Below are 23,571 nucleotides of genomic sequence, written 5' to 3' on the forward strand. Positions count from 1 at the left end.
TTGGTGCTTTTTCACCTGCATCAATAGTTCAACACGCTTTGAATTCAAATTTAAAGGAATTGCGCTGGGTTTGGAAAAATAATGCTGCAAGTTTGAAGGGAACGTGATAAGCCAAAACCCGGTGAGATGCACTTGTGCGTTAGATCGTGAAACATCGGGATTTTCGAAAATTGAAATGTGTCCGTGTGTGCTTTAATTTACAAGAGTTTCTTTCCAGGCCATAATATCCATGAAGAGGGGGTTAGCCAACCCAGAGGTGTCTGTTAGATGCCTGACGGGGTAAGGTACATGGTCCGCTCTGCAACAATAAACATCGATCCATTTAAATAATGCGCCTGTAATTTGGAGCAGGTCAGAAGGAATATACCAAAAAAAAAGAAAAGAAAATGGGAACTTCCAGATAAGATCTCTTGACATTGTGTGAAGGAACCGCGGCCAAGTGCAGTTGCAGAATTTAAAAGCAACGAGCCTAGCTGGGCACGTGTGGGCGGGTGACAAACGGGAGTCGAAAAGATGAATGCTTGCAAACAGAGGAAGTAAATCTGCTACGAACTTTGAACGTTGTAAATGGACAAAGTCAGAGGCAGTGAGGCGTAGCGACATGCGATGAGTGCCAGAAAATCGTGGGAGTTGCTTAGGTATCCAAACTTTACACATCAGTCGTAAAGTGCCCTTGGCGATCAGTTCAAAGTGCTTCCTTGCCAAATCCTGCTCCTCTTGCAGTACCGAGTGCCGTAACCTTTCTCCCTGCTTGCGTGCATTTGAGGTATCTGCGAACCCCGATTTACACCTCTTAAACCTCCAGTAAAGTTAGGTTGTTGTCTCTTTACAACTTATCTCTGCACAGAGCGGTGAGACAGTAATTCACTCAGTCTTTCTGCTGTTCCCCCCAGTGAACTTAGTGACGATTGTGATACTGTCCTGGGGAAAGTGCGGCCTCTCCACCTGCACCACTCGCTACCTGGTGGCCATGGCAACGGCGGATCTACTGACCATCATGTTTGCGGTGATATTGTGGCTGGTCGGTTATTATTACTTTCCCTGGACTTTCATGGACATCAGCCCCGTATGCAGCGCGATCGCTGCCCTGGGATTGGCAGCCACTGATCGTTCTGTCTGGTTCACCGTCAGTTTTACCTTTGATCGGTTTGTCACCATTTGCTGTCAGAAATAGAGAGCAAAGTACTGCACCGGGAAAACTGCGTCTGAGGTTCCGACGACAACCGGTGTTCTGCTCTGTTTGAATAATGTGCTGCAGTTGTTTCTATTGTAACCTATGAAAGTGATTGACAATATACCCTGGGACTGTTTGCAAGTGCCGAGCTACCGTACAGATCCCCGGTGTGTGGGACATGACTGTCTTACTACTGTTCTACTGCCAGTACTCCCGTTTGTGTTAATAGTACTGTTCAACGCTCTGACAGTCAGACACATTTCAGTGACTAGTCGCGTCCGTAAGGGGCTGAGGGGTCGAACAAGGCGGAGAACCGCAGTGACCCGGAGATGGAGAGCAGGAGGAGGTCTGTGATTTTACTTCTCACCATCTCCGGAAGCTTCATCATCCTGTGGCCAGTAAATTTTCTGACTTCCTTTATAACAAAATTGCCGGATTGGATCAAAATAATTACAATGATTCAGAACACATTTTTCAACACACCGGATACATGCTGATGATATTAAGCTGCTGCACAAACACTTTTATTTATGGGGTATTATGAGAGCAGTTCATCAGCGCAGCGAAATATCCGCTCAGGTCAATAATTCAAATAATTAATAAACAAAATATCTCAGCTCTTCTCAGTGGGGGTTATGGTGATTTCCATCTTAACACTGCAGAACTGACACCGGAGAACATGGCAGCGGGGAGAATAAAACTGGTTTAGAGCCCGAGAGAGGCACGACACAGGAAAATACACATTCACACCTTCAGCCCGCGACATCCACCTCCTATCAATTATTGAACTCACCCTACCTTTTATGTTTATTCTCCCACCATATTCCGGCTCCTGTCACCGCCACAACCCTTTCGGCAATGATAAAGCGGGAGAGGATCCGGGGACATTCAAGTCCTAATCGGCAAAATTGCATCTTATTTGTTACGTTAGTCTTTTGCATCAGAACGAAATGAACAAGAAAGCTTACTCTGCTGCAAGGAAAAATGTCACCTCGCCTCCTGATTTTTTTTTCATAAATTTCCATCCGTACAAACTGCACGTTGAATCTCCCCTGCATTCTCCGCAGTACAATCGTATGGTTAACGTTGTTTTATTTTTTTCCTCAATTAAAACTGGTAAAACGTTGTCTATGGACATAAACAAAGAACTCATTTCTCAACTGCGATGAATATATGGACTATTCTAGCGGTGTTTATTATTGTCCTGCAGGTCTAATTGTTTAATGTTATTCTGTAGTGACTTTGGGATGATACCAGTCGTGTATATTACAACCGGGACAATTGTTCATGTATCGCAGACTTTCATTTTCCTCTTTCAAGTCAGCATATTTTAGCTGCTTTTCACTTACTGATTTCTACGTGTTGTATTTATCAGAATGGCTATACTGTATCTATCAAGTAAATTGTCTTTGCATGCTTATCCTGTGATATTATATCCGGACGAGGATCCACTCGCTCTAATAATGGATCGGTCGTAATTTAATTGTAAGGCTCCGGCTCCAAAACGGGATCAGGCTTGTATTTACAGTAATCTATAGTATCTTTCATGACTTTGCATCTTAAAACAAGATTTTGATGAATGATGTTTGCCACTTGATGACGCCTGTGTAAGTAACTAGATTGAAATCAATTGCTGTTGGATACGCTAATGTGTTGGATAGTTTCTCGTTTCAATTGGCAGATTCTGTTTCAGAGCCCGAGAGAGGCACAGCACACTTCGTAATGAATTTGTTAGTCTTTCAATGTGTATTTTTGTTATTTCTGTGTCAACCGCCTGGTCCTTATTTACACAAGGAACCACTCAGTTTCTGGGAGGAGGTCTCCAGCTTTGAGGCTGCCGTTGGACGCTTTCCTCATTTGCTCAGATCGTGGGGATCTCATCCGCGGACGATTTTGCTCATCTATTGGCTAGCTCTTTCTTCTATAGCAGTGTTTCCCAACCTATTTTAGCCCGAGTGCCGTGAGTCAAGGTGAACTGTCGAGCACCCTAGCGGCTAATTTATGCATCCCCAACAACGTCTGTTAGGTTGGTAAGGTCGGACGAGATTGCCGAGTGTCAGAGTCGTTGTGACGACGAATGTTCACTGCCTGCAGTGCTCTGCTTCTTCCTGTGTCCCAGCGCCACGTCTTTTTTTGGAAGTGTCTGCTCTGCTAACGGTCAGTCAGGTCTGGTGCCTCAAGTTAGAGGCAGCTTACCGCTCCATCAAGAAACTTGAACGCCCCCCGGCGAGTGTTATTTGTTCCTAAAGCCGTCTTAGGATGCGTAACCGCCCCCAGAGGGAATAACTGTTCTATTGTGATAGTTTCTTCATGTTTCTGGGTTGACCTTACATTTCAGTTCAGAATAGCGCATGATCGGAGCGTGTTGAATCCTGTTTTCGTTGATGCAAATACATCCTTAGAAAAGTTACCGTGAGTGGGACAGAGGGAATGGAACTCCCTCAACATCCTGCTACCTCCTCTCTCTATAGTGTGCTCACCGTATCTGTCACTCCTTTTCTCCCTACCCTTCACCCTCCTCACTCCTCAAAACACCTTCCTCTGTCTCTCTCCTCCATCTTCTCTTACTCTCCCTCTCCCCTCTTACCCTAATACACCCTCTCCCACTTCCTCACCTCCCTCTCTTACTCCGCTCACCCGAACTTTTTCTCACTCTCACTTCTCTTCTCCCCTTTCTGTGTACAAACCGCACCGCGCACCCCGACACTGAATCTCGGCCCGAGTTCACTCCAGGATAGCATACCATCCTTTTTGATGTGCGATTGTGACAGCAACAAGATAAGTAGGCTGGGTAACATCGGAATTTACTGGCATTTGGAGTTGGATGAAGCACAGGAGGGAGAGAAAGATTAGATTAGACTATGGGGACACACAGTCCTCTTTTATTGTCATTTAGTAATGCCTTTGCATTAAGAAATGATACAATGTTCCTCCAGTGTGATATCACAGAAACACAAAACAGACCAAGACTGAAAAACTGACAAAAAACACATAACTGTAACATATAGTTACAACAGTGCAAGCAATACTGAAATTTGATAGAGAACAGACCATGGGCACGGTAAAAAAAAAAGTCTCAAAGTCTCTCGAAAGTCCCATCATCTCACGCAGACGGTAGAAGGAAGAAAACTCTCCCTGCCATGAGCTTCCAGTGCCGCAAACTTGCCGATGCAGCATCCTGGAAGCACCCGGCCACAGTCCGACTCTGAGTCCATCCGAAAACTTAGAGCCTCCGACCAGCCCTCTGACACTGAGCACAGAGCACCATCTCTGCTGAGCACTTTGACCCCAACCCCGGCTGCCAGTAACAGGCAAAGCCAAGGATTTTGTCCTTCCCCTCCGGAGATTCTCGATCACACAGTAGCAGCAACAGTGAACCAGGCATTTCAGAAGTTACTCCAGACATTCTTCTGTGCTTCTCACGTCTGTCTCCGTCAAATCAGAATTGTGCACGGCCCCTACTTACAAATACCGGTATCATACACCGGAGAGGCTGCGCGCTGCGTTGTACCACCATCTTCTCCTCCCCAGAGATCTAGAGGAAGAGGGAGAAGGAGAGAAGGGAAAGTGGGAGAGAGAGGGGTAGGGAGAGAGAGGGGTAGGGAGAGAGAGAGAGAGAGACAGAGAGAAAACAGGCTGAGTGGTGGTAGTGAAAGTGAGGGAGGGAGAAACTGAGTTACAGAAATAAGAGGCCGTTGGAGTGTTAGCGAGACAGACTGAGGAGAGATGGGAGGGAAGTAGCGGAGGCAAGAAACAGAGGGGAGAAAGACGGTGGCAACAACCAGTGAGGGGAGAAAATGGCAGGAAATGAGATGGATGTGGGAGAGAAGTAGACGGGAGCGAGTGAGGGGACAGAAAGAGGCGCGGGAGAGAACGACGGAGGAGAGAGATTGGAGGGAATAGAGATGGGGAAATAAACCGGGATAGAAAACAGGGATTGAGGCGGGGGAGATAAACGAGGGAAACGGATGGGCTCTTTGACATCTCTGCTGATCAGTGAGAGAGAAACGGACAGGGATCGAAAAGGGCTGCTCATTTTAAATGGAGACGTATGGAAATTTCTGAAATTCTAAATCTTCCATGTAAATTCCTTTAGGATCAGTGAAGTGTCTATCTATCTGAGAGTAAGCGGGTGGCTGGGTACATTGAGGTGGAGATAGAGGGGGATGGGAACAGATGCATAGATTAGACATGGCCGTGTTGAATAAACATAATATCATAAGACTTCCTCCTCCTCTCTCTTCTGAATTGATTTCCCTGTAGTCTGAGGGTGTACCACCAGTCCTGGGCTCTGCATTATGGGAAACGTCCTCTCCACATCCTCTCTATCTTGGCTTCTCAGTATTCAGGAAACAGCGCCCCCCCCCCCCCCATTATTCTAAACTCCAGTGGGAACAGGCAAAGAGACACCAAACACCATGAGCTGTGGTCTTGTTAATCAGCGTCAGGTGCAACACCTTGTTCAAGACCATCTGAAAATCCAAACAAACAACACCCACTGCCTTTCTCATTTCACCAAAGAATTCCAACAGATTCGTCTGAGAAGATTTCTCCTGAGGAAAACCATGCTGACTTTGGCCGTACACGGGAGGATTTAAAAGAACTGTCATGGAACAAAATCACTGGCAGGGTCCAGCCGGCCTGAGCTGACTCGCTACTGCAGGGGTCCCCAACTTTTTTGCACTGCGGACCGGTTTCATATTGACAATACTCTTGCGGACTGGCCAACCCGGGGGTGAGGGCGGTGGGTAGGGTTGCCAATGGACAAGAGTAGAGCCAAATACATTGTTTACAGAGACTACAACGACCACGAAGCCTTGTGCGGGCACCAGTGCGCATGCGTGTACCTGCCGATTTCTTCTAGAAATCGTTTTTGGCGATTCTGTTCGGGGGGGGTGGGAAGGGAGGTGTTAATCACAACCGGAATATAGGTGATAAGTGGCTACTACACTCAATTTTGTTTCTAAGAGCGTTTATCTAACGAATTTAATATTACACACACAGCGCATATTTTCCTCGCATGAATATAGCAATAAGTCAATTACCGTATCAGGGAAGGACAGGGGAGCTTGAAGTAAGTGTTGAACGAACTTCCAGTAGAAATGGTATAGGCAGGTTCGATATAATTTAAAGAAAAATTGGATAGGTATATGGACAGGAGAGGAATGGACTAGGTCAGTGGTCCATCGTTGGTGGGACTAGGTGAGAGTAGCGTTCAGCATGGACTAGAAGGGCAGAGATGGCCTATTTCCATGCTGTAATTGTTATATGGTTATATAAGTCAATAGCATCATAACATTTTAAGTAACGTTTGGATATTAAACACACAGCACATATTTTCCCCGTATGAACATATAAATCACTGCAACACACCAATATTGCTGAATCAGTGGGAGCCCTGGGCTTGTTTCCCTGCAACCAGATGGTCCCATCGAGGGGTGATGGGACACAGCGATACTTGAACGGGGTTCCTTATGTCCAGTCCATTACACAATTTGGTTTTCGTTGCATTCATTGCAGAGATATGTTGGAAATGGGAGCAACATTTTCAGTGCTTTCGTGGCTTTCTCAGGATATTCAGCCTTGACTTTGATCCAGAACGCCAGCAGAGATGTTATGTCAAACATACTTTGCAGCCCATCGTCATTTGCAAGCTCGAGGAGTTGATCTCCTTCCCGCGCTGACATGGATGACGTGCGGGTAATGACCTCGCGTGCGTTCAAGCTCAACAGTGCGTGACAGGGAATGAGGAAAGGTGCAGCTGACTCATATCGCCAAATCCTATCATTTCCTCGCGGACCGGTAGCGCATACTTTGTGGCCCGGTGGCTGGGGACCACTGCTCGACTGTACACTAGGTGTGTTATAAATTTACTAAGTACCAGAGACAGAGTTTAAAATAGAACTGACTGATTTGTCTCAGGTCCAGAATATTAAAACTCCAGTCCCATTAAAGGTGAATGTGCAGCAGAGGAAACTCCTCCCATGCCCAGTGACCAGGGTGCAGAACTGGGTGTGGTGAGCAGCAGCAATAATTGCAGAGTTCAGCACCGACAGTCACTCTCGAAATAGCATTCAGCAACAGTGATGGACAAATATCCAGCATGCAGCTTATTGAAACTTTCTCCCCAGTGTGAATCCCGTAGGGTGTCATAAGGATAGATAACTGAATGAATCCTTTACCACATTCACAGCCGGTGAACAGCCTTTCCCGAGTGTGAACTCAATGATGCACACTTGGTTGATTTGGCTGAGAGAATCTCTTCCCAAAGTCCGAGCAGGTGATCAGCCACTACCCAGTGTGAACTGACTGGTGTCTCTGTAGTTGACTTGACCAAGTGAATCCCTTCCCACATACTGAGCAGGAGAACAGCCTCTCCCCAGTGTGAACTCGCTGATGTACCTTCAGGTGAGATGACTGAGTGAATCCCTTCCCGCAATTTGAGCAGGTGAATGGCCTCTCTCCAGTGTGAACTCGCTGATGTGCCTTCAGGTGGGATGAGCAAGTGAATCTCTTTCCACAGTCTGAGCAAGTGAACGGCCGCTCCCCAGTATGAACTGACTTGTGTGCTTGCAGGTGGGATAACTGGATGAATCCTTTCCCACAGTCTGAGCAGGTGAACGGCTTCTCTCCAGTGTGAATTCGCTGATGTTCCTTCAGTTTAGATGAGCAAGTGAATCCCTTCCCACAGTCTGCACAGGTGAACGGCCACTCCCCAGTGTGAACTGACCAGTGTGCTTGTAGGTAGGATGACCGAGTGAATCCCTTCCCGCAGTCTGAGCAGGTGAACGGCCTCTCTCCAGTGTGAACACTCTGATGTACCTTCAGTTTAGATGACTGAGTGAATCCCTTCCCACACACTGAGCAGGTGAACGGCCTCTCCCCAGTGTGAACTGAATTGTGTAGCAGTAGTTGGGATGACCGAGTGAATCCCTTCCCACAGTCCGAGCAGCTGAACGGCCACTCCCCAGTGTGAACTGACCAGTGTGCTTGTAGGTAGGATGACCGAGTGAATCCCTTCCCGCAGTCTGAGCAGGTGAACGGCCTCTCTCCAGTGTGAACACTCTGATGTACCTTCAGTTTAGATGACTGAGTGAATCCCTTCCCACACACTGAGCAGGTGAACGGCCTCTCCCCAGTGTGAACTGAATTGTGTAGCAGTAGTTGGGATGACCGAGTGAATCCCTTCCCACAGTCCGAGCAGGTGAACGGCCTCTCCCCAGTGTGAATTCGCTGATGTACCTTCAGTTTAGATGAGCAAGTGAATTCTTTTCCACAGTCTGAGCAGGTGAATGGCCTCTCCCCAGTATGAACTGACTTGTGTACCAGTAGTTCAGATGACTGAGCAAATCCCTTCCCGCAGTCTGAGCAGGTGAATAGCTTCTCCCCGGTGTGAAGTCGCTGATGTACCTTCAGTTTAGATGAGCAAGTGAATCCCTTCCCACAGTCTGAGCAGGTGAACGGCCTCTCTCCAGTGTGAACTCGCTGATGTGCCTTCAGGTGGGATGAGTAAGTGAATCTCTTTCCACAGTCTGAGCAAGTGAACGGCCGCTCCCCAGTGTGAACTGACTTGTGTGCTTGCAGGTGGGATAACTGAATGAATCCTTTCCCACAGTCTGAGCAGGTGAACGGCCTCTCTCCAGTGTGAATTCGCTGATGTTCCTTCAGTTTAGATGAGCAAGTGAATCCCTTCCCACAGTCCGTGCAGGTGAACGGCCACTCCCCAGTGTGAACTGACCAGTGTGCTTGTAGGTAGGATGACCGAATGAATCCCTTCCCGCAGTCTGAGCAGGTGAATAGCTTCTCCCCGGTGTGAAGTCGCTGGTGTACCTTCAGTATAGATGAGCAAGTGAATCCCTTCCCACAGACTGAGCAGGTGAACGGCCTCTCTCCAGTGTGAACTCGCTGATGTATGTTCAGTGTTGATGAGCAATTGAATCCCTTCCCACAGACTGAGCAGGTGAACGGCCTCTCTCCAGTGTGAACTCGCCAATGTACCTTCAGTTTAGATGAGCAAGTGAATCCCTTCCCACAGTCTGAGCAGGTGAATGGCATCTCCCCGGTGTGAACTCGCTGATGTATCTTCAGTTTAGATGAGCAAGTGAATCCCTTCCCACAGTCCGAGCAGGTGAACGGCCACTCCCCGGTGTGAACTCGTTGGTGAGCCATTAGGCCAGATGACCAAGTGAATCCTTTACCACAAGTTCAGCGGATGACCAGCCTCTGCTCAGTATGAACTGACTCATGTGTCCAAAGGTGGGTAGACCGACTGAGTCCCTTCTCACACACAGAACAGGTGAATTCGCTGATGCACCTTCAGTTGAAATGACCAAGTGAATCCATTCCCACTGCCTGAGCAGATGAACGGCCTCTCCCCATATGTAAAATGACGGGCATGCCAGTCGGTCAGATGACAATCCCTCCCCACAGTCTGAGCAGGAAGGATGATCGAGTGAATCCCTTGCTCCTCTTCTTAAGTATCTGGACAGAGACAGCAAAACTGGCGTGTTGTGTTCGAGATTCACGTAGACAAATTCCTTGACATTTTTAACCTGTAAAAAGATTTACAAAATCCATCAATTTTGTAAATTCGGACAACATTTCAGATGAGATTACTTGAGTTATCAAGGTGTGATCTGGCATCTCACTGTTACAGTGAAGTTCAACCCAAGTTGGAGAGAGAAATCATCTTCTAACTGGGCACAGTGCTGGTATCTGGAGTGACCATCAAATTCTCTGATGCTCTTCCTGTCTCTATAAGAATGGGGCATTTCTGCCATCTCCAACCAGTGACCTGGCTCAGTTTGACTCTCTCCATTGGTATTATTCCCTGTTCTCATTGAGCTGCATGGGTTCCTGGTCCCACAGTAACTGAAACACTCTCACACAAATAGCCGGCAGTGCATTCCACGCACCCACCACTCTCTGTGTAAAAAAACCTACCCCTGACATCTTCTCAGTATCAATTTCCAAGCACCTTAAAGCGATACCCCCTCGTGTCCACACGATTAATGCCCCTCATCATCTTGTGCACCTAAAAAAGGCTCTAAACATCAACAAGGAAATTATACATTGCTTTGAGGATTTGCCAGAAGTACTGTATACAAAATTATGAGGGTATAGATAGGGTAAATGCAAGCAGCTGTTTCCACTGAGGTTGGGGGGGTGACAACCTGAGGTCATGGGTAAGTGGGGAAGGTGAAAATTTAATGGGAACATTTGGAAAAGCTCTTTACTGAAATGGTTGTGAAAGTGTGGAATGAGATGCCAGAACAAGTAGCGAATATGAGCTCAGTTTCACTATTTAAAGGAAGTTTGGATGGGAGCCTGGATGGTAGGGGTATGGAGGGCGATGGTCCCGGTGCAAGTGGTCGCATAAGACAGCTTAAATATTTTCTTCAGCATTGACTAGATGGGCCAAATAACCTGTATCTGTACTGAACTTCGCCATGTTACTATGACAGAGAGGCTGGTCAAACTTGTTTGGAAGGGAAAAGGTAGGAGTGACAACAGAGCAGCAATGGCTGGAGTTTCTGGGAGCAATTTGGGAGCTGAGTGATCGATACATCCCAAAGAAGTGGAAGCATCGGAAAGACAGGAGGACACAACTGTGGATGAAATGAGAAGCCAAAGCCAACATAAAAGCCAAAGAGAGGGCAAACAAAAGAGCAAAAACTATTGGGAAGCTTTTAGAAACCAACAGAAGACAACTAAAAAAATGTCAGATGAGCTCAGGGCGTGGAATTATGATATTGTAGTCATTAATGAGTCTTGGTTGCACCCAACAGTCTGAGGCATTTGGAGGAATAAAATGTCCGGGGCCTCAATATCTTTTGAAAACCAAGGTACCCTGCATCAGCCATCTTTCAGCTTTTATTCTGGCAGGCACATACAAACTTGACACCCTCAAAATTTCACTTCTGAATGCCTCCCACTTACCAAGTACTCCTTTGCCAGAAAACAGCCTGTCCCAAACCACACTTGTCAGATCCTTTCTGATACCATCAAAATTGACCTTTCTCCAATTTAGAATCTCAACCCATGGCCCAGACCTCTCTTTTTCCATATTTACTTTGAATCTCATGGCATTATGATCACTATTTTCTGTCACCAGCCCTGGAATATTTCTGAACAGGTTATTGCACACTTCTACATCCGAAATTCTACGTACTGATTAAGGGCACATTTGACAACCTCTACCCCATCTAGGCCTTTTACAGTATGGGAGTCCAGGTCAATATATGGAAAGTTAAAATCACTTACTGGATCAACCTTTGTTTCTTGGCATGGTTTGTGATCTCTCTACAAATTTGTTCCTCTAAATCCTTCAGACTGTTGGGTGCAACCAAGTCCCATGTCCTGAGCTCATCTGGATTTCCTACGATGCTTCTTGCATTGTGATATACACAACTAAGCACATCATCACACCATGCTCAACTATTTGATTGCTGACTCTATCTGAGGTCTGAACAACATCTGACTGGTGTCAAGAAAACAACCTCTCGCTCATTGTCACAAAAACAAAGGAGCAGATTGTGGATGACAGGAGGAATGGAGACAGGCTAACCCCTATTGACACCAATGGATCTGGGGTTGGGAGGGTGAACAGCTTTAAGTTCCTCAGCATAAACATCACCAAGAATATCACTTGGCCTGTACATACCTGCTGTGTTGAGAAAAAAGCACAAAAACACCTCTTTCACCTCAGACGGTTAAAGAAGTTTGGGATGGGGCCCGAAATCCTAAGGACTTTCTACTGGAACACAACTGCGAGCATCCTGATTGGCTGCATCACTGCCTGATATGGCAACCGTACTTCCCTTAATCGCGGGAACCGTACTTCCGTTAATTGCAGGAAACTGCAGAGACTGGTGCGGACAGCCCAGCACATCTGTCGATGTGAACTTCCCACTATTCAGGACATTTACAGAGACATCTGTGTAAAAAGGGCCCAAAGGATATTGGAGACCCAATTCACCACAAACACAAACTGTTCCTGCTGTTTCCATCCAGGAAACGTACCACAGCAAAAGGACCAACAGGCTTCGGGACATCATCTTCCACCAGGCCATCAGACTGATCAACTCATGCTGATACAATTGCACTTGTATGTTATTCTGACTGTCCTATGAACAAATTATTTGTTATAAGGTACTATAAATTACATATTGCACATTTACATGTAGACGTAATGTAAAGATTTCTACTCCTCATGTATATGAAGGATGTATGTAATAAAGTCAATTCAATTGATTTCACCCTCTCCACTATCTGTTCTGTCATTCTGGCTCCCATTCCTCCTACAACTTATTTTAACCATATCACCCCATTCCCCCCACACTAGCAAGCCTTACCACTAGGATATTAGACCCCTCTTGTTCTGTTCCCCTAACTAACGAATCCCCTATCATCCCTTTGATTTTCCCCTGTCAGTAATCCTCCTCCCCCAACAGTTTCTAAACCGGTCCACCTGTTGTTGTGTGGGATAGCAACAAAAGTACTCTGCAATGGCTATTTAACCTCATTCCCCTTCCCGACTCGCACCCAGTTTCCTGTGTCCTGCACCTTGGCTGTAACTCACCTCCCTTCATGTCATATTTATCACCCCCTCCAACTCCTGGATGATCTGGAATTCATCCATTTCAAGTTACAGCTCCTTAAAGTGCAGGGTTACAAGCTGCAGCTGGATGTACATCTTGTAGGTGAGGGCATCAGGGACACTGGAGGTCTCCCCACCTTCCCACCAATGCCCCCTCTAATTTGTCATGACCAGTGTGCACATCAATCTTGTACCGTATATTTTTTACCCAGTAACAACATGTGCATAGTGAATTTTATATAGAGAGGTATTCATTTTAACAGCTAGCAAATCACTGTCTATAAGAACTTTGATCTCCTCTGGGTTTGTTTAAGTTCATCTGCACTCTCACGCAACCCATGTAGCAGGCCTGTAACAGATAACGAAGGATTTTCTCATCAGAGCTTTTGCACATTATCCATATATGGCTTGCTTGCTAAATTATGCTTTAAAAAGTCAGATTTCCAAGTATCACTCCACTTCTTCCCAATTGTAAATTCTCCAGCAACTTTTGCATCACCACAATACACACAGGTGACACCGGTTTCTACATTGCACATAAATATTTCCCCTGAACCCTCCGAGGAATTGAGCATATATAAAAAACCTATGGGGTACGTAACAGCATACTCTAGGGGAAGAGATGGGGAAATACATATGCCAACTAACCAAAATTTTCCAAGCATTACATTCACAGGTACGACAGGCTTGCAAGGAAGGGAACTACCCCGCAGAGAGGAGTGACTATCCCACCATAGAACCTGGGGATTTTGTCCTGATGAAGAACTGGGATCGAGGGAATCTCAGACCTCGGTGGAGAGGACCACATCAGGAGTTACTGACCACTCCCACGGCTGTGAAACTGAAGGGGCAATCTCGGTGGATACATTGAACAGACACCAAATTTGTTACTGACGGAACTGAGTAGAAGGACTCTCTCGGACAAAAGGAAAATGTATTGGCTGATAGTGGTGTTTGTGTTCATGTCTTTGAGAGGGCTCACCCCAGCATCCGGGGGCCCCCATGTTAACATCTTTCTGTCTCTCTGTCACATCTAAGCCAAACAGGTGGAACTAGGGGTCTGCTGGGTTTGTACTGAAATTCCCCAGCATGGTAAAACTACGATTCCAATGTCAGTAATCCCGCTCAACCAGAGTGAGGAACTCTCAGCCACGGCTTTCATAAACAACACCCGGGGAAGAGGGGTGAGGAGCTATGTTCTAGTCAGAGATGACTGTGGCTGTCAGTGTTTTGAGGGATGCTATCTCAGGCCCCCACCAAACGGAACTTCCTATACTGGGAAACATGCATCCTGGCCATACTTGCAGGTGCCCAGCATTGCAGAGGAATAACTGAGACCAAGCGATTTTGGATGATTGCTTTTCTCTCCTATGAAGTAGCCAGGAATTCACGAGAGATAATCAATTTGGCTACAGCACTTGAGGAGCTGGCCACAATACTGCAGGGGCCCTGACAGAAACACAGGCCCAAGTAACAGAAATATCCACTGAAATGACTGCAATCCGGCACACAGTCCTACAGAATTGTATGGCTTCAGATTTTATCCCAGCTGAGAAAGGGTGAACCTGTGCTATTATTGACACAGAATGCTACACCTATATCCCTGATGAGTCTACTAACATTACATCCCTCTCCGAGCACACTGCCGAGGAGACTGCAGCATTAAGAAAGTTGGACAGGATTTACATGGGGTCACCAAAGGGTCAAAATGATGGTCTTCGAAGGCCTGTTCACTCATATGTGGAGCATGATATTGCATTATGGCCTAATAGTTCTACATGTCATTGTTATAATTACTGTTGTACGCTGTTATTACCCACTGATATGTCAATGCTGTACTCGGTTGCTTTCTCTGTGAAAAATTACTGCTTTGTTGATCATGTAATGATCAAAAGGAGGGAATGATAAAGTATATAAAAGGGTTAACACGTTGTTAAACGATAGCAGCCTGTTTTTCTGAAAGAAACTGCTGATGGTCAACAGATGTGCTGAGCCACGCTGAGCCATATTTCTTCTTGAGGGTATCTAGCTAGGGTTTCAGGATGCTTATCTCCCTGTGCACTCATGCACAGAGATAGGACAGATTCAGTCTGTTCTGTGTGTGTAAGCCATTATGACTATTTTGTAATTTGTCTTTAGCAAATAACTTTGACTCCAGCCTGTCTTGTGTGGGGGGTATCTGGACGGATATATCTGTGGTGTAAGGGAAATTGTTAGTCAGTTAGTGGATTGGGCAGGAACAGTCATGGACTGTTCCTGTTTGAGCGAATAACTGAATAGCCCCGGGTGCTTGGAATAAAGAGTTTGTACTTATACGATCTCTGAGTGACTTTATCCGGATTCGACTTCCACAGACTGGGAGTGGTTTTAAAGGGCTGGGCTGCTGGAAGCACATTACCAGACCTGGAGTGATTGCAACTGGGTCTGACAGAGGCATAACTGGCTCTTCTGGGAACATTCAGTCTCACCCCAACTATTTCCTACCATCCTTTGTACAAGTATGCAACGTCTAAAAGACCAGTGTTTGAGTAAATGAGACTCACCAAACTTTCCCCTGACTGAATCACTGGATTCTCCGAGTCAGATGGGTCCTCTCCAGCTGATGCTCTCAACCCTCGGGCTGATTCTCTTGTTGCTGTTCCCTGATCTTCAGTAGTGGTTTGCTTCCAGTTGGGGTTTTTCTTCCAATAAATCTCTCACCGCAGGTCTAACTTTAACGTGAAAGATAATGAAGCACAATAACCATAAAAAGGAGAAAAAAACATTTCTGTTTAATGTTACTAAGAACAAAACTCACTAAAATTTAAACATTGAAGGCAGATATAATGATCTCAGTGAACAATCTATTATTGTCCTTCACACGTCACAAAACAATGTGGGATAAGAACAACCCATCATTCAGTCATGGTAAGACATAAGACACAGGAACAGAATTAGGTGAGTCGATCCATCTGGTCTGCCTCACCACTCAACCATAGCTGAATTTTATTCCAACACCATATTCCTGCCTTCCTCCTGTAACCCCGAAGTTACTTAGCAATCATGAATATATTAATCTCTGTCAAAAATATACCCGAATGGCAGCCTCAACCAAAATCTGTGGCAACAAATCCTACAGATCGGACATCCTTCGGCCAAAACATTTTTCTCATGTCAGTTTTAAAGGGAAGCATCTTTATTCTGAGACTGTGCTGTCACATCACAGACTCTCCGTCTAATGGAAACATCCTCTCCATGTCCACTGTATCCAGGCTTTTCAGCTTTCAAGAGGTTTACTTGACCATACATCCCTCCACCACCCCAACTGTCCCTCTGAACTACATCCAGCACAGGCCCAGAACCATGAAATTCTCCTCATACATAATGCCGATCATTCCTCAGATTATTCTTGTAAATCTTGTTTGCAACAACTGTACAAACACATTTCCAGGAATAATAGACAAATTGGTACCAGGATAATTTAGGGGGAAATGTTGTGCTTTCTTTACTGTTTTACTGTTACATACCTTGTGGGCATCTTGTGACTGTCTTATGACCATGAAGTAATGGAGTATCTTGTGAGCATGATGTAATTGCGTTGTGATGGTGGGGTCAAGTAATTTTCCTGCCAGTGTGAGGTCATGTGATGACCTGTTCCAACAGGTATACATGGGGAAACCCCTGTTGTTACGGAGTTAGTTCATCAGTTTTGGTTCGTCAGTTAGTTTTGCTGCGTAATCATCTCATGACGTAGTTTTGTTTCAAAGCAAAGTTTTACTCTCTATTTTAAGGTAAAACCGTTGTTCTGGCAGTTTCGCCAATCGCTGCCAGGTTTTGTTTGTTTACCTTTGCAGTCTAGTGTCGGAGAGTGAAGACCTTTACCAAACTACAGGAACCTGAAGGATTGAGTAAAGGTTGTGTCATTTGGCGGTTTCATAAAAGATCGACCTTATTGAATCTTCGTTCAGAATTAGTGATCTGCATCTGAGATAACCCCTGCAAGCTTGGGAAAGGTTTGTGCAGTGTTCAGCATCCAGAAAAAGGTCAGTTCCTTTAATCCGTTTTATTTCCTTTGACATGAATCCTTTGGACAGAATCAGCAGTAACGTCACATCTTTGAAGAAATCCGTTTCCAGAGAAGTCTCTCCTTATTGACAGCGTAAATCACTTGGACTTTCAAATTTACCACTTTAAGACTGTGTTTGAATTTACCTCTTTAAGAACTGTTCCAGAGTTTGGCTGTTTGTTAAATTGCCATATAGCAGTTAACTTCCGGTTAAGTTAGTCGTTAGTTTACTTTTCACTATTGTTGAGCAGAGTTTAATAAATATTTCAGTTTGTTTGTTAAAACCTGACTCAATTCTATATTCATAGTTGCCGACCACATAACACTGCCATCACAAAACAAGCCATTTCCATTTCCAAGTGAAACCAGGTTTATTTCAGGAAATATAAACCAGTCCAGGGTGAATGTAATAAAAGGAAACTGGAATTACCAGAAACACTCAGCAGGTAAGGAATAGCTGTGGGGACAGGAACACACTTTACAATTCAGGTTAATAACGTTTCATCAGAATGACCTCAAACATTTTCAGTTTTTAGTGCCAATCTCCAGCAACTTGAGATTCTGTCTGATTTCCACCGAGTGACAGACAGGGGGGATTTCCAAACACAGTTTGAACACCAAACTCATGGGTCTATTTCTACTGCTGTAAACACGGAATAGCCCATTTACTCATAGCCTCTCCTCAGATTAGCAGTCATTGCTTCCAAAGGAACTCCAGAAATAAACATCTGATCCCAGACCAGAAATACTTGTTCCACACCTCATAAACCCAAGCAGCTCGATGCCCGGGTCCATTTTACCTGGAGCAAAAACTGTGATACCCCAGGATCCAACCTCACACAGCTGAACCTGCCACTCACTGACCCTGAAAATCTCACACATCACCCCCGCAACTCAGACTGGGTAGTGCAATCTGGGATTTCCACACAACCAATGTCCAGCTGCTCGAAATTTCTGCTTCATTGCAGGACGACCATCCTGCCCCATCTGTAGAAGCACTAACCAAAGTCAAAACCAAAACAGCGACAGTTCCATATGCCTGGAATGTAGATCACAGGACTCTCCCAGTACTCTTTGCTGACAGGAAAATGCTGCAGTGTGTCAGCCAGTCACAGTTCAAAAACCAGCTCCTCCAGACCAATGCACAACACAACTGGTACCTGATGACCCTCTGGCATTCCAGCTAACAAAAACTGATTCTGGAAATAATTCAACGAGGCCAAAGGTGCAAAAGAACACTTCACAATAACAACAAGGGTTAGAAGAAAAATTGCTGATATACAACATTGAGGAGGTGGGACACAGGGTGACCGAGGTTGACCCAGATGGTTGATGTATATCGCTGAAACAGGGCATGGGGGGTGGGGTGGGGTTAGGAGACTGGACAGAGGTTGAACAAGATGGGCAGGGATGAGCACATGGAACCAGGTGGGAGAAGGGATCAAAGACAATCATTGATGGTCCTCCAGCAATACACAGATACTGAATTAATAGTACATACTACTGTATAAAAGATCCTAAAATGACAAAGTTAGAACAAACAACAAGAAATTTGCCATATATACTTTGACCCTCACCAAATTTTTATCAACACACCATAGAAAGTTTCTCATCCGGACACTTCACATGTTTCCATGGCAACTGCTCAGCCCGTGACTGTGATGAACTCCAGAGACCTTTGGATACAGATCAGCACATCACAGAAACCCTTCTGCCCCCTAGACTTCCCAGTCCCTCGGTAAAGCAGGCAGTGAAATCAAAGATCCCCACGACCTGGGACGTTCTCCTTTCTCACCCACCCCAATCGGGGAGAAGTCTACAGCCGAAAGCTGAGGGACAAATGCGAGGAGCCTCAGGAAGCGAGGCGAGTTGGGGGAAGTTAACGGGACTCAGTGGCCAACATTAGATTTCCCCAACACAACATAGAGGAAACGTAGAACATAGAATAGTACAGCACATTACAGGCCCTTCGGCCCACAATGTTGTGCCGACCCTCAAACCCTGCCTCCCATATAACCCCCCACCTTAAATTCCTCCATATACCTGTCTAGTGGTCTCTTAAACTTCACTGGTGTATCTGCCTCCACCACTGACTCAGGCAGTGCATTCCACACACCAACCACTCTCTGAGTAAAAATCCTTCCTCTAATATCCCCCTTGAACTTCCCACCTGTTACCTTAAAGCCATGTACTCTTGTATTGTGCAATGGTGCCCTGGCTATCCACTCTATTTATTCCTCTTATTATCTTGTACACCTCTATCATGTCTCCTTTCATCCTCCTTCTTTCCAAAGAGTAAAGCTCTAGCTCCCTTAATATCCGATCATAATCCATACTCTCTAAACCAGGCAGCGTCATGGTAAATCTCCTCTGTACCCTTTCCAATGCTTCCACATCCTTCCTATAGTGAGGCGACCAGAAATGGACACAGTACTCCAAGTGTGGCCTAACCAGAGTTTTACAGAGCTGCATCATTACATTGCGATTCTTAAACTCTATCCCTTGACTTATGAAAGCTAACATCCCATAAGCTTTCTTAACTACCCTATCTACTTGTGAGGCAACTTTCAGGGATCTGTGGACATGCACCCCGAGATCCCTCTGCTCCTCCACACTACCAAGTATCCTGCCACTTACTTTGTACTCTGCCTTGCAGTTTGTCCTTCCAGAGTGTACCACCTCACACTTCTCCGGGTTGAACTCCATCTGCCACTTCTCAGCCCACTTCTGCATCCTATCAATGTCTCTCTGCAATCTTTGACAATCCTCTACACTATTTACAATACCACCAACCTTTGTGTTGCCGGCAAACTTGCCAACTCACCCTTCTACCCCCACATCCATGTCATTAATAAAAATCATGAAAAGTAGAGATCCTTGAACAGATCCTTGTGGGACACCACTAGTCACAATCTTCCGATCTGAATGTACTCCCTCCACCACAACCCTCTGCCTTCTGCAGGCAAGCCAATTCTGAATCCACCTGGCCAAACTTCCCTGCATCCCATGCCTTCTAACCTTCTGAATAAGCCTACTGTGTGGAACCTTGTCAAATGCCTTACTAAAATCCATGTAGATCACATCCACTGCACTACCCTCAACTATATGCCTGGCCACCTCCTCAGAGAACTCTATCAGGGTTGTTAGACACGATCTGCCCTTCACAAAGCCATGCTGACTGTCCCTGATCAGACCATGATTCTTGAAATGCCCAGGGATCCTATCTCTAAGAGTCTTTTCCAACAGCTTTTCCACCACAGACGTAAGGCTCACTGGTCTATAATTACCCGGACTATCCCTACTACCTTTTTTGAACAATGTGACAACATCCACCTCCCTTCAATCCCCCGGTACCATTCCTGTGGACAATGAGGACATAAAGATCCTAGCCAGAGGCTCAGCAATCTCTTCCCTCGCCTCGTGCAGCAGCCTGGGAAATATTCTGTCATGCCCCAGGGACTTACCCATCCTAATGTATTCTAACAACTCCAACACTTCCTCTCCCTTAATATCAACATGCTCCAGAACATCAACCTCACTCATATTGTCCTCACCATCATCAAGTTCCCTCTCATTGGTGAATACCGAAGAGAAGTATTCATTGAGGACCTCACTCACTTCCACAGCCTCCAGGCACATCTTCCCACCTTTATCTCTAATCGGTTCTACCTTCACTCCTGACATCCTTTTGTTCTTCACATAATTGAAGAATGCCTTGGGGTTTTCCTTTACCCTACTTGCCAAGGCCTTCTCATGCTCCCTTCTTGCTCTTCTCAGCCCCTTCTTAAGCTCCTTTCTTGCTTCCCTATATTCCTCAATAGACCCATCTGATCCTTGCTTCCCAAACCTCATGTATGCTGCCTTCTTCCACCTGACTAGATTTTCCACCTCACTTGTCAGCCATGTTTCCTTCACCCTACCATTCTTTCTCTGCCTCACAGGGACAGATTTATTCCTAACGTCCTGCAAGAGATCTCTAAACATCAACCACATGTCCATAGTACATTTCCCTGCAAAAATATCATCCCAATTCACACCCACAGGTGTGAGCTTTATAGCCTCATAACTTGCCCTTCCCCAATTAAAAATTTTCCTGTCCTCTCTGATTGTATCCTTTTCCATGATAATGCTAAAGGCCAGGGAGCAGTGGTCACTGTCCCCTAGATGCTCACCCACTGGGAGATCTGTGACCTGACCCGGTTCATTACCTAGTACTAGATCTAGTATGGCATTCTCCCTAGTCGGCCTGTCCACATACTGTGACAGGAATCCGTCCTGGGCACACTTAACAAACTCTGCCCCATCTAAACCCTTGGAACTAATCAGGTGCCAATCAATATTGGGGAAGTTAAAGTCACCCATGATAACAACCCTGTTATTTTTGCACCTTTCCAGAATCTGCCCCTCAATCTGCTCCTCTGTCTCTCTGCTGCTACCAGGGGGTCCCGGAGAATCGCCACCCATCGGGAGTGTGAGCACACACCACGTGATCTTGCGTCACAAAGCGGAGGGCGGGGCTAAATAGCCTCACGTGACCTGCTGACGGGACTTCCGTTTCAATTCTGCGGAAATAGACAGCCTGCGCTCCTGGTTTGGGTCGTTCAATGCAGATTAAGTGAAGTCGACACGTTTCTGACGAGCCCAGATAACTGGGTACTAAATGAGTAATTGGCCCGCCGTTCGGGGCTGGCGGCCAACATCAGATCTCCCCGCTCGGGATCGGTCTCCATACTCACCGATGGGAAAGTGATATCTTCGGCCCGCAGACAGTGATCCCGACCCCCGGCTCCCCGACCAAGGAGGCGATCGTCCCTTCCCGAACCCGCAGACAACTCGCTTCAGCACTGAGCGGAAAGGCAAACACTGTCCATCTGGAGACAGTGAGCATGCGCGAAGAGATTATTGCGTCATCCGGAGGGCGGGGCCTCGGGAACAGACGCGCTGCTGCTGCCCGTTTGCGGTTAAATGGGCGGGGCGAACAGGATCACGTGACCGTTGGGTCCCCACAACCCAGGGAGAGACTCCAGCGACCCGCCCGCCACTCTGTGTTATGTACCGGCAGCGATAGACCACAAACTCAGTCTGTATTAGTATAAACTAATATCTGTATTAGTATAGAGACAATTAAACAAACTACTCTTCTAAACAGAAGTTAACAGTGTTATGCGTTTTGTGGCTGCAAAAAATGTCAAGTTTAGGAACAGTTCTGAAAGTTTCAAAATGGCAAGTTTCAGTTTTCCAAGGAATGGGGAAACTTGTAAATCCACATTAAAATGCAACGAGGAAGTAATCACAAAGAATTTCGCAGGTTCTACACTGGGAAAACGAAATACAAATCACAGAAGATTTTCAGTTGTCGAACCGTATTCCAAAGTAAGTGTGTGTGTGTCTCCCTCTCTCTCTCTCTCCCCCCTCCCTCGTCCTCTCTTTCTGTCTCCTCTCTCTGAGACTGAGAGCTCCAGCAGTCAGTGTACTGACGTCATACTCCCGCCTCCTGCAGCCTCTCTTAAAGTAACACCCACAGCAAAATGAAACCTCTGATCTCGTAACACTTGCCCCTCACATCTCCTCTCACTCTAAATGTATTAGACATTTCAACCCCCAGGAAAAATATGTCATCTGTCCGCTCTATGTATTCCTCTCGTAATCTTATAAATGTCCATCCAGTCTCACCCCAGCCTGCGCCGCTCTGGAGAAAACAACACAAGTTTGTCCAGCCTCTCGTTACAGCTCTCTTAACCACCCGATCAATCTGTGCAGTCTCTTTCAGGGAGCTGTGAACTTGGATCCAAATCCCTCTGCTCATCGACACTGTTCAGGGACTTTCATTCAACAGTGTACTGTCTCTTTACATTCAACAGTGTACTGTCCCTCTACATTCGACCTACCGAGCTGCCAAGATGATCATCACTAATCAAATCTCACTGAGTTTTCTCAGGTCCTATTAAATGTATTCCCAAGTGCACAAGTATGAGAAGGTACAGGGACAGAGAAACACCCAATCCCCCACCGGGGAAGAGATACAAAATCCTTAAAGTGCGTACCACCAGGCTCATGGACAGCTTCCTGTCTGCGGTTGTAAGCCAAATGAATGGTCTCCAGTCCAATAAAATGGACTCGAACTCACAATGTAACTGGACGTGACCCTGCCCCATATGTCCATCTGCACTGCACTTTCTCTGCAGCCATAATGCTTTGTTACAGTTATTGTTTTGTCGTATATCAGCTCAATGTACTGTTGCAATGTATTGATCTGTGTGGATGGTAGATCGGGCAAGATTTTCACTGTAGCTCAGTACGTGATAAGAATAAACAAATTCTCCATTTTAATTGTGTGGAAATATTAGACAGACTGAGCTTCTGCTTTGGAACCACAGAGGGAAACTTGACTCAACTGAGGAACACAAATAAATAGAAAAGGCTTCGATCTCGCATTATGATCTGCGGTAACCGGGATCAGGTGACCGGTGGTGGGTCTCCCAGACCAATTATCAGAATCAGGTTTAATAGCACCGGCAGGTGTCATGTAATTTGTTGTCTCTGCGGCAGCAATAGAACCTAATTCATAGCAATAGATTTTAACCCCCTCTGTGGTGGGGATTTACAGACATTCACCACCCTCAGAATGGAGACATTTCCCGGACAGTCCACCCCCTTTTTTCAGAGACTGGGATCCCTGGTTCAACCGGTAATAATGTGCATTTCAATGTGTTCACCTCTCAGTCCTCGATTCTCTAAATGAAAGGGTTATCG

General features: G+C 45.9%; 1 protein-coding gene across 3 annotated transcripts; it reads right to left on the reverse strand.

The window, feature by feature from the left end:
* Positions 1-3,794: 3,794 nt before the first annotated feature.
* LOC140208392 (uncharacterized) lies at positions 3,795-21,685 on the reverse strand. 3 transcript variants are annotated; one of them, XM_072277056.1, is made up of 3 exons: positions 21,555-21,685; positions 15,317-15,480; positions 3,795-9,726 (listed from the first exon to the last, which is right to left on the reverse strand). In XM_072277056.1, the coding sequence occupies exon 3, from the start codon at positions 9,341-9,343 to the stop codon at positions 7,466-7,468; it is 1,878 nt and encodes a 625-aa protein (XP_072133157.1). In that variant the 5' UTR covers positions 9,344-9,726; positions 15,317-15,480; positions 21,555-21,685; the 3' UTR covers positions 3,795-7,465. The 3 variants fall into 3 exon arrangements, with proteins under 3 accessions (XP_072133157.1, XP_072133155.1, XP_072133158.1); XM_072277054.1 differs by having other exon boundaries at positions 15,317-15,484; XM_072277057.1 differs by lacking the exon at positions 21,555-21,685 and adding an exon at positions 16,280-17,124 and having other exon boundaries at positions 15,317-15,484.
* Positions 21,686-23,571: the final 1,886 nt, after the last annotated feature.

The sequence above is a fragment of the Mobula birostris genome, chromosome 13 (assembly GCF_030028105.1).
Source record: "Mobula birostris isolate sMobBir1 chromosome 13, sMobBir1.hap1, whole genome shotgun sequence".
Taxonomy (NCBI): domain Eukaryota; kingdom Metazoa; phylum Chordata; class Chondrichthyes; order Myliobatiformes; family Myliobatidae; genus Mobula; species Mobula birostris.